The following is a 12,601-nucleotide window of genomic DNA, read 5'->3' as shown; positions in this document are numbered from 1 at the left end:
TTGTCAAATATTATGTAGAAAACTGACACTTTTAATTGAGTTCACATAGAGCAGGAGCTGGTGAATGAGCTCATTGTAGTTTATTGTAGTTTAATGAGCTCATACATGTTTAGAGATTTTTTTTTTCTCTTCTCGTAGGGGGAAGCACATGGGGTTATTGTGTTTATTTAGGGCTTAGGCTTCTAGGTTGAAGCATTGTGGTTAAACAGTAGGGTGTTATTTGGATCACAAACCCACACAAACATCAATATCCTCACTTTTTCTTTTCTCTCGGTCTCATGAGAGTGTTGGAAACTGTAAGTATAGTGGTTTTGTAGCAAAAGGCCAGCACACAGACACACATGCGCACCCACAAACACACTCGTATATTTGTCTTGTAATGTGTCTGTTCCGTCTGTCCTCTGTCCCAAATTGAAAAATTGCAAGCAATGGATTTCCACTCCGACATGAATAAACTGCTCTTAACGTCAACAATCCAGGCAGCTGACATATCAACACTCATATTTTTCCTAAACATTATCAAGTGTGCTGTTATAGCCAGCAGCTATGAGCAAGCCGGCAGATGGAAACGCTAACTGGCCCTTATTTAAATGTCAGCCTGCTGACGGACCTGTGATGGCAGCACTAGCAGCTATTTGACTTGAACGTTTGCTTTTTGAATGCCGATTATTGAGCGGATTGTTTTTGCGTGCCTGCGGAGGAAAATAAAACCAACACAATTTCATGAAAACTATACTATAATCAAAGAAAAACACATTCATAGTTTTATTGAATCAATTCAGAAAATTAAATTGAATTTGGTGAACTGATAAAATGAACCAGCCCTGCAACTGTACTTTATAAAGAGGATGTTCAGGGAATTATGAAGGGATTTATTTGTTTTGTTTGTCATTTTTTGCTGTTGAGAATATTTCACGTGTATCACCGAATAATAATAAATAAATACATACATACATATTTTTTTGCTGCTTGTACATTTTTTTTCCAGTGTGCTAAAAATTAGGTTATATTTTTAGGTCAATCTTAATATTAGTTCAAGTTTTAGTAGTTTTGTTATGCGTTTTTTTTTTTTTTTTTCTATTTAGCTTTTTTTCAGTTTTAGTTTTAGTAATTGTATTAGTACAACTTAACATTATTTATTTAGTTTAGTTGCCAATGCAATAGGGTTGGGGGGATTTCCAATACCGGAATTTCTAACTTCGATACGGACCTTGAAAAATATCGATATTAAATACTACGGAGAAATCTTCCATATATACCGCCATATCTCAAAATGTTTCTATAATTTGGGTAATTTTGTTGTAAAAGCTTACACACAGAACAAGGGAGGATTTATTTGAATTGTTGATCTACAAAAAAACTAGTCAGTAATAAAATAACAACTAAACAAATTGCAAATGATAACACAAATAAATACAATAGAATAAAGAGACAAACGAAATGTCTTTAAGTTTTTTCAGGTGGAGTATACTCAGGTAAGAAATACTACAGAAAGGAAAGTAAGCAAATATAAAATAGCACTGGATAGTTTTCATTGCAAAGATTAAAAATAGATTAATGCTTAAAATTAAAGTTACAAAAGTTATTCAGTTAAGAGCAGCAAGTGATTTTATCTGTCATTTGTTCTTTGATTAACATTAATGACCGACAACAGCAGGTTTATTAGGCTGCTGTCACTTTAAGAGCTTATGCAGGGATCCAATATACTGGTACACCACACGTGTTTTCTCTCAACTTTTTACTCTCAGCTTTCCTGTTGCTCAAACAGTGGTGCGTTGGCGCTTGCAACGCCAAGGTCATGTGTACGGTTCACAGGGAATGCAAGAACTGATAAGAATGTAAATGTGTACCTTGAAATGCAATGTAAGTCACTTTGGATAAAAGCTTTCCAAAGCTTTCCTACTTTCCAAAACTGACTCTATTTACCCGAATACTCAGCATAACAGGCATTTTGACTTAACGTTGTATGTATTTGACCGTTTAAGCACAATAAGCCACAAAAAAGAAGTCAATTTGGTACTCGCTAGGGCTGTCACTTTTGAAAAAAATCTAATTCGAACGGATATTGAATATCAAGCAATGTATTCGAATATATTCGAATATCTACGAGCCCCCCGCCCCCATAAAAAAAAAACAAAAAAAAACACAACACCATAACGGAGATTCAATCACGAATTTATTAACAACAGTCTGACAGTCATAAACAGGACTCAGGCCATAGCCATAGCCTGTCTGAAAAAAAAGTTTGAATCAAATGTTTGAAATATGAATAATCAATATGAACGTGCCACTATGCATAGCCGATCGCAACATTAGGCTACATAGAAGAAAACAGAATCGGAACAGCATGGCACAATAATGTGACAGCTTAAACAGTAGCCATGAGTAAGACATGGCAGCATTATTCATTTCTTAATGTTGTTTGCTAGAAACACCAATCTGTCAATTTGATCTGGATCAAGTGCGGCTCTCTTTTTATTCACGATGTTCCCCGCGGTGGAGAACACACGTTCGGAGCGCACAGACGTGCCTGGCACACACAGGTATTTGCGCGTCAACGTTGAGAGAAGTGGGTATTTGTTGCAGCCTGTGTCTCTCAACCAATGCAGTGTGTTGCTGTCTGCGGGGAGAGGATTGGAGTATTGGAGTAGATGAGATGGATTGGAGTAGTAAATTGTCCGCTCATGTTGGCCTTTCTGTGCATTATCTTCCATTTTCAAAACAGATTATTCGCTTGATTTGGTCATGAGCCTACGCTACAATACGTTTAGAGCGCCCTCTACTGGATGAGATGACAAACAATAAAATAAAAAACAAACGGTCTAATCATAGACTGTAAAAAATGCGTTAAGCATGGCACTTTAAAAACCGGATAGTTTATTTATAGTTCGGTTACGGTTATTTCACGTCATGTTCGAATGCATATTCGAATATCGAATAAAAAGTGACAGCCCTAGTACTCGCGAGCTGTTTGAGAGGCATCTTTATATGCGTGCTATAGAGCAGGCAGCATAAAGAGCACGCGCATTGGGTGCGAGTTAGAAACTGCGTGAATGACTAAAATGATGACAATACAAGGAGCGAATGAGATGAGTGAGTCAGTGTGTGTCAATTCACTGTCAGAGAGAAGGGAGAGCGAGAACGTGCAGCTGGTATCTGTACATTGATACTACAGAAATGAAGTATTGGAACCGTTTCAGATATTTCAGTATCGATACATAGCGCAATTTTTGACAACACTACAATGCAACATTTCTAATTTTCGTTTACATTTACGTTTTTCATCTTGTTCTGAACGATGGATAAAAGCATCCCCTAAATCAGTGATTCTCAACCTTTTTTGGGCCAGCGCCCCCTATCCATTATCCAGATCTATGGATATGCGGCACCTGCTCCTTCAGCAGAGCGGTGAACCCACGGTACCTGCCGACCATTGCGGGTGCACCATCAGTGGCACATGCGAGGATGTTAGAGATGGGAATTGATTTCTCCTGTAAATAAGCAGAAAGCGTGTTAAAAATGGTCTGGCTTCCAGATATTTATAAAACAAAAATCCCTCTGCCATCTCGTGTTTGAGGCCCTATAACGGACATAGGCCATCAGCAGAGCGTTGTTGTCAGCGGTGGTTGTCTCGTCCAGCTGAAGGCTGAATGGAGAGTCCCGCAGGATGGCACATAGCTGCTCCTCTGTATCTGCACCCATTTCATGTATCCCCTCGTGCCACAGTGTCATTGCTGAGAGGGATGGATTTCAACACCTGTGTGGGATCGCGCTTCATCACGGTAGAGATTACCTCTTTGATGGCAGGAAGAACCAACTTTTCTCCAATTGTGAACGCCTGTCCACATTCGGTGATCGGCAAGATTGGAGATTTTATATGACGCTATTAGCCCACTATCATTTTGTCTGGTATTCTTAGCGAAGAGACTGCCGATGGTTCTGCTACCATGTTGCTCTTTTAAGGCCTGGAAGAACGGACGGTCCTTATCTGCCTTGCCTGGGTGGATCTTCATAAGGTGCTCCTTGAGACTTGAAGGTTTCATGGCGTCATTTGAAAAAACTTGTTCACATAGTAAACACATTGGAAGCTGTGCATTGGTGGGAGAAGGTTTGAAACCATAATTAAGGTATTCACTGGAATACTGTCTGTTTTTATGATAGTGTATTTATCCACGCAAAAGTAGACATCTTTTTTTTAAATGCACATTTTGTGGATTGTGATTTTGAACTGATAGGTGACTAAATGTCACAGATGCTATTATGTATGGAAGACTAGGAATGCAGGATTTGTTGTGACACCTTATAAACCGAAAGAATAAGGAATACATCAATTTAATTAAAACATAAAAATGTAAATGAATAAATAATTTTAAAATTGACAAATGAGTAGTTTAAAATTTTACATGGTTGTGCAATTCTTGTTTTATGTTTTTCTTTATTTGGCAAAAAGTACAACACTGTTTTAAAACTGTTTTAAAATGCCCTAAAAAATAGACACTTAACAGGATCTAATGATGTACAACACTTATATGTAAGATCAAAATCAACAGAGTATTTTGAGTCTTTTTTCCACTGATAAAAAAGCGAGCTCTTCGCCCCGACGCGATAGCCAACCCCAGAGGGTTAAAAATAAATAGACATATTAGACTGTTTATTCACATGTTTAAAACATAGTTTAATAAGGCCAACATTTAAAAACATTTTGGCAGTTCTTTTTTCTTTATCCATGTGAAAATCTTGTTGAAAAATGCTATTATAAACTCGTAGGGGCAACAAATGAACTTCCGACTCTCTCCCATGCTACTCAAAGTAACAAAGAAAACATTTTGGCATTAGGCATTGGCATTAGTTAATGCCTAAAAATGTAAAAGTTTTACTTTATAAATAGAATTTAGTTTAATTAATTTTAAAATTCGTCAGCGGAGTGAATGGGGACATGATTTTATTGAAAATATTTGAAAATATATAAGTGGTTCTTAAGTCAATACTTTTTTTAATGGCTTGTCAACTTTCCATTCCTCCGCTGCGTGATTCTAGCCACCACCGGATTGTTGCCAGCGCAACACATTTTTGAACACGTGAATGCTGATTCTTGTCTGCGCTGGATTCTAGTCAGTGCTTGAGCACTGGTCTATGACTGGAAAAGAGTTGTTGCAAAAGAAACGATACATAGCTAGCTTACATGTCGTATTAAACTGGCATATTTTAGAATGTTGTAGGCAATTATTTTGGAAGTAATTACATGTTTAATCTTGTCTTGCCTGGATCTTTGGTGTAAACTCGTGAACACCTGGACACCCCCTTTCAAAAATCTTGCTTCCAACACACCCCGTTGTTCTCTGACTCAATTTTATTGAATCACCAAAGACAATTTTACCCTGACTTGGCGCTGTTCATTTTGGACCCTCTGTCCAGGTGTTCTTAAAGGTTAATTGGATATCCATTTATAGATTTGTCTTAGTGATTCATTCGATTGGTGAAGACATTAGTGGACAAAGCTAAAGCAGAACATTACTATTCCCTTTCCAAATCTATACTGATTTATCGATTTTTGTCTTTTGAAAACCAGTCCGCCATACCGACTGTGTGTTTTCAGGAGTGGAAAGCAGTTAGTTGGAAGGTAAAGAGTTTGATATGCTTTATGGTGGTTTGATAATTAGGATGTTTGCCAACACATGGCTGGATGTAGGACCGTTTGTGGCTTTAATCGATACTGAAGCGTCCTTGCATTGATTTGTGGTGTTCTAATTTCCTCACGGTGCACGGTTTTGTCTTGGAGGTGTTTGCATTTGGGCTTCACATGGCTGTGTGTTCTCCAGAGCATCGGTTTGGAAAATATCCCATCAGCGGCGGAGAAATGCAGTTGTCCGTGCTCAATCAGAGGTCTGGAATCCAGGATTTGCAGTGTAATCCTCATTGTGTTGCATAATTTACTCTAATCTAAAACAAATCCTCTCGATCCCGTGATGAAACCTGATTAAATTCTGAGCTGGACCTCACCTGACCCGGTCCGGCCACAAAAACAGGTAGTGTTTGTTTGTGACGGACAGAGCGGACGCATTGTGTTGGCAAATTCTCTGAGGGTGGATGAATTCTGAGCGGATTTGCTTCGATCCTCTTAAACTCTGATGAATTTTTATCTATGTTGAATTTCAAAATTTTAGTTGAGAAATGTATATTTTTTGGCACAATCCTTCCTCGTAATGTGCTCCAACTGGCATCATAAAAATACCCTCCATAACTCACTATATTTTGACTTTTTTTTTTTTAAACAACGACTACATAAAGAAAAAGAATTGGATGAACTGACATGTACCGGCCATGAAACTGTACTTAATAAAAAGAATGTTAAGGGATTTTTTTCTAGTATATTTATTACTGCAGAGGTAATTTTGTTAGTGTTTTTCATATTTTTTATGTGAGGAATATTCCAGATATGTGTCACTAAATAAATAAATAAAAATACATCTTTATCTTAAATCAAGCTGATTTTGGATTTGATTGTTCTTTTTCAGTTCTCATTTTAATTTAAGTTTAAGTTTTAGTAATTTTGTTATGCGTTTTAGTAATATTTATTAGTTTAGTTACTTTGTAGCTTTATTACATTTTTCATTTCAGTTTCAGTCTAGTAATTTTAGTACAAAAATGTATTTATTTCGGTTAGTTGCCAAAGCAACATTTCACATTTTTTTAATTGTTATTTTTTTATTTCAGCTTTATTTCAATTAAAAAAAATTAAAATGTTTTTTTTATTATTATTTTAAATGTTTCAATAAATGCTTTTCTTTTGTACATTCTATGCATCAAAGAATCCAGAAAGAAATGTATTACAGTTTACACAAAAATAGATAGATCATTTTATTAATCCTTTGCAGGAAATTACAGTGTCACGGCAGCTTCAAGGCAGACCCAACACCATACATTCACATATCTATTTTTGTACATTATAGAGTCATATAGCAGCTGGTATGAAGGACTTCCGCTCCGACTTGCACATTGGTTTCATCAGTCTTTGACTGAAGGTGCTACTGTTTATCACCTTCAGGTGGTGGATTGGGTGTGCAGGGTTGGTCAATATTGATCTTAGTTTATTCAATGTTCTGGCCTCTGCGAGTTGCTGAACCATCTCTAGTTCAGCCCCAACCACCGAGCCAGCCTTCTTGATGATCTTGTCCACTCTGTTTCTGTCTGCTGTGCGGACGCCGTCTCTCCAACAAGCCACAGCAAAGAACAGAGCACTGGCCAGCACTGTTTGATAGACACTGCAGAGCAAGGGTTGACAGATATCAAACGACCTTAGCCTCCTTAAAAAATAAGTCGGCTTTGCCCCTTGCGGTACACCGCCTCCATATGGCTCTTCCAGTCCAGCTTACTGTCAAGCTGCACACCAAGGTACTTGTGATTGGTCACCAGCTCCACCTCAGTGCCCCCGATGGTAATAGGTGTTGGTTGGATCCTCCTCCTCCCCCTCCTGAAGTCCACAACTATCTCCTTGGTTTTTGTGGTATTCAAATGGAGATGATTGTTCGCACTCCATTGCACAACGTTGTTGAGTGTTCCCCTGTACTCCTCCTCATCACCTCCTCTTATAAGGCCGACAACTGTGGTGTCATCTGAGAATTTCTGCAAGAAGCATCTGTCGGTGTTGTATTGAAAATCCGCTGTGTAGATGGTAAACAGGAACGGACCCAGCGCAGTTCCTTGTGGCACCCCTGTGCTGCTAAGAACAGTGCTTGAGACACTGTTCTGCAGGCGTACATACTGTGGTCTGAGGGATAAATAGTCCAAACACCACAGGACCAGTGGTGGAGCCACCTCCAAGTGATGGAGCCACCCAAATATGAAGCAGCACAACTCTTTTCAACACTGATAATATTAAGAAATGCTTCTTGAGTAGCAAGTCAGCATATTAGAATGATTTCTGAAGGAGCATGTGACACTGAACACTAGAGTAATGATGCTGAAAAGTCAGCTTTTTTCATCACAAGAATACATTTTATTTTACAATATATTCACATTTTTAAACAAATGCAGCCTTGATGAGCATAAGAGACTTCTTTTAAAAACATTTAAAATTATTCCAAACCGGTAGTGTATGTATATTTTATGTGATACGTTGCATACATATTTACATATTCTTTTAACTAAAAAAAAAAATCATATCATTTGTACATTTACTAGTATTGCAAATTTTAATTCTAACAATGCAGAGAGTATCCCTGTTAAGTTATAATCAGCTTTAAAAGGTGTGTTGGGATTCCTCATTTAGATAGCTAAGTAAAGGTGTATTTGCATAATGAAATGGCAGTAAATGCGTTCAGTCTGATTTTGCACATGGGTGCTTTTGTCCTCTAAATATTAGTCACAGTTGCACATGCACACTGATCCACAGACTCTGATCTGATGCACTTTGCACAGAAATACACACTCAAGTTCTTTGCCACACACATACACACACACACACCCCGCCACTCAAAAACCATTTGTTCCCCCTCATTAGCCACATGCTAACTGTTCAATGAATCAGCCTCGAGTGTCTCAGGTGTTACTTTCATCACACGCTGATCTGCTGACATTATTCTGACATTGAGCCTCATGGAAGATTTCATCTTTAAATGATCGCCATGATTCTTGCAAAACTCGATTTGAATCTTTACCGTGGCACATTTTCGCGGAAAACTGAATATTCAGCAGAAAATAATGTATGGGGCGGATCATAACTAATAAGATATGATACGGTAAAATTCACCGTACAAATGTGTCATCCAGTACAGATTTTGCTGCACTCTTTTGCGGAAATATATACATAGCTATGATATGTCATCATTTACTCACCCTTGTGGAAAAAGAAGTACACTTTAGCAGACTTTTAAAAAGATGATGGAAATAATCTACTGTAAAATAATATATTTCAAGGGATAGTTCACCCAAAAATGAAAATTCTGTCATTAATTACTCGCCCTCATGTCGTTCCAAACCCGTAAGAGATTCATTCATCTTCGGAACACAAATGAAGGTCTTTTTTAATTATTTCAATTATTTCACTTCATTTTTGTAATCAATGTGACCAGTGGTTTAACCTGAATTTTATGAAGCGACACAAGTGCTTTGTTTGTGCAAAAAAAAAAAAAAAAACTAATTTACTACTTTATTTACAAATCATTAATTTGCAACGCACATTCACACAACACACATGCCGTGGTGCTCGCACGCGCATGTGTGTGAAAGAAAATGAAAGACATAAAAGCTTCTACAAAGGCAGAATTTTAGCATCATGATGTGCGTTAACAGTTATTACAGTATATTTTGCTGAAAAATTATGAATAGTGTGCACTTATGAACCACACTAAAAGCAGATACATTTATTAAGTAAATAATGTCAATTTTGATTTGATGAAGTCTTAATTTTATGAATAAAATATAAAAAAAAGTAATCATTTACTCAAATTAGATATTTTGAAGAATGTTGGTAGCCAAACCTTTGTTGGGCCCCATTGACATAGTAGTATTTTTTTGGTCAATGGGGACTTTCAATGGGGAAAAAAGTCAATTTTCTTCAAAATATCTTCTTTTGTGTTCAGCAGAAGAAAGAAATTTATACAGGTTGAGCGTGAGTAAATGATGACAGAATTTTCATTTTTAGGGTGAACTGTCCCTTTAAGTGCCATATTGAAGATTTAACTAGATTTTGAAAGAAAATGCTTGTGTTGCTTCTTGCAAAAATGCTCGTTAAAGTTTTTAGCATACTTCTGGACGTTTGATGGATACTGTGAAAGGTTCTGCTGGACAGTGACTGGCCCAAGTCAAAAAAGTCTATATTGGTTTTGAGGTTCAATCCCTCCAAAATCAGATTTTTTTTTCTCTCAAACAGTGCAGGATGAGTTACAGCACGTGCCAAAGTGCATTACTAAAGGTTATAAATGTCATCAAGTGTCAGCAATAGTACTGATCCCACTAATGATCATTGTTCCATCTGTTTGTGTGTTTTCAGGTGTAATAACCGGACGCAGTGCGCTGTCGTGGCTGGACCGGATGCATTTCCTGATCCCTGCCCTGGAACATACAAATACCTAGAAGTCCAGTATGAGTGCGTCCCATACAGTATGTATCAGAAAAATATTAACTTCCCTGCATCTCTTTTTTTTTTTCAGAGATCACATCACCCTAAACATTACAAAATCTTTTTCTTGCAGCTCAGTGGGAAACGTCAACGTAATAACTGATTTATTCCCTTCTTTTTCCCGCAGTTAAAAGTCTCTCCTTCATTTGAACTCATCCATTCCTATCTGCTGTATGTGTGTTTGTGTGTGTGTGCGTGTGAAAGTTTGTGTGATGACTTTGGTTACTGTGAGCTCTGTGATAAACTATGTAAGCGCTGCACTTTGTCAAAATGAGTAAGTTGCCAGATAGCTAATGATAGCGTTTGGCCATGATAGATTCGCTCTTCTGTATCTTTAGTTATGAGACCGAAGTGTCGCATCCATCTACCTGCAGGAATACCTGCGCACGAGCTGTGGTATTTACTCTGTTAGCTTTTCCTTACGCCTGTGTTCGTCTTTTCTGATAAATGAAAGCCGCACTAGCTTCACTGTTCAGTGAATTGAGTTTAATTGCTGCAGATAAAGCTACAGAGGAAACAAGGAATGTTTTATGTCAGCTTTTTGCACAAATGCAGGGCTTTACACAACCAATCACAAGTTTGGATTCAGTACAATGTTTTTTATTTTATTTTATTAATTCATACTTTTAGTCAGCAAGGGTGCATTAAATTGATCAACGGTGACAGTTAAGACATTTTATAATGTTGCAAAAGTTTTCTAGTCCAAATAAATGCTGTTTTTTTCCTCTTCATCAAATAATCCTGAACATGTTTTACCACGGTTTCCGCAAAAATATGAGCAGCACAACTCTTTTCAACATTAATAATAATCAGAAAAGCTTCTTGATGAGGAAATCAGCATATTAGAATGATTTCTGAAGGATCATGTGACACTGAAGACTGGAGTAATGATGCTGAAAATTCTGTTTTGCATCACAGGAATAAATTACTTTTTAAAATATATTAAAATAGAAAATTGTTATTTTAAATTGCAATAATATTTCACTGTTTTTACTGTATTTTTATCAAACAAATGCAGCCTTGGTGAGCATAAGAGACTTCTTTCAAAAAAACATTAAATAATCTTACTGACCCCAAACTTTTGAATGGCAGTGTATGTTCTGAAATAAATAAATAAATAAATAATTACCTCAAAAATATTTGGGGTCAAATATTACATTCATGTGAAAAATGTAAAATCTTTTTTTTAAATCGGTCCTGTAAATCATTTACCTAGTCAACAAAACTGTTTCTATTCAACGCAAAAGTAGAACCTTGAAGAATCTCTTTTCCTTTAGTAAAAAAAAAAAGAAAAAACAGAAGAGAAAACATCATAGCATTACTCTATAAGACTCATGCACTATATATGCACTATATTTCAAGTCTTTTATAAAACAACCATGACCTCAGAAAGCATGGAATTTAACAACTTTTATAGTGGTTTTGTACTTTTTTTTTGTTTGATGGATGCTATTCTTAACTTTTGTTACATGGAAATTAGACAAATTTTGGATTTTTGAATTTAAAGCATTTGAAATGTCATGCCAGTAATTCAAAATGGCAGATTGTTCACTTTTGGGTGAATGATTCCTTGAATATCAAATTGTCAATTAACACAACACAAACGGAACAACTCGTCTGATGGCTTGAATCCTCAAAGTCTCACATGTGTAATTTAATCGGAGTTATCCAGAGGACGTTTGAGATGGCGTTTATTTGTCACTGTCAGAGCTCATTCACGAGTGTTTATGCCAAAGAGACACGTCGCCTGTTTGTAATAATATTATCAGTGACAAATGCACCTCAGCGCATATTAAATCTGTCATTCCGCTGCCGCATGAAAGGAGAGGGAAGAAGGCTTGAAAGGCTTGATGAAGAGAGGATCAGATAGTGGAGGAAGGCTAGATGAATGAACTCAGTAATGAAGAGGGAGAAAAGGGCGGAGCTTGTAATTGGAGAGCAAGGTGGAAAACAGCAAGTTTACCTGGAAAATACCTGGGGAAATCTACTGCATTATACACTCAAAATGTTGGTGTTGATGAGATATTATGATGGTTTTAATAGAAGTCTCTTCTGCTCATTACGCCATTGAGAAGATCTTTTTGATGAAACCTGAGAGATTTCTGTCCTTCCATAGACATATACGCAACTGACACTTTGGCGCTTCAAAAAGTTCATAAAAAGATTGTAAAAGTAATCCATATGAATTGAGTGGTTTAGTCCAAATTTTTTGAAGAGATCACTTTATATGATGAACAGATTGAATATAGGGTTTAATTCACATCAACTCACACATCAGTTGTGGTAAACTGAAGGTAAAGCATTTTCACTTGACGTGCGAGAACCAATGAGGTTTTTTCTCGTGTTACGCAGCACGTTTGAGCTTCTGCAAGAGGTTTCTTCTAGCGTGACAAGCATGTACGGTTGAGCTTCTGTTTATGTCCGCTGATCAACGTTTATATGCGAATAAAAGCCTGTTCATCATATAAAGTGATCAAGTCT

The 12,601-nt window shown here is 36.9% G+C and overlaps 1 protein-coding gene across 37 annotated transcripts in view; it reads left to right on the top strand.

Annotated features, from left to right (window-relative positions):
* LOC130082286 (adhesion G protein-coupled receptor L3-like) overlaps positions 1-12,601 on the top strand; it is a 357,233-nt gene that overhangs the window by 182,053 nt on the left and 162,579 nt on the right. For all 37 annotated transcript variants that reach the window (XM_056247124.1, XM_056247125.1, XM_056247121.1 and 34 more), the window contains exon 5: positions 9,992-10,101. In XM_056247124.1, coding sequence (XP_056103099.1) covers positions 9,992-10,101 — 110 coding nt within the window. The remainder of the gene's footprint in view (positions 1-9,991; positions 10,102-12,601) is intronic.

This window comes from Rhinichthys klamathensis, unplaced genomic scaffold (genome assembly GCF_029890125.1).
Source record: "Rhinichthys klamathensis goyatoka isolate OS25496 unplaced genomic scaffold, OSU_Roscu_1.1 h1tg000042l_1, whole genome shotgun sequence".
Lineage (NCBI taxonomy): Eukaryota > Metazoa > Chordata > Actinopteri > Cypriniformes > Leuciscidae > Rhinichthys > Rhinichthys klamathensis.
This window is presented reverse-complemented; position numbering and strand designations above follow the sequence as displayed.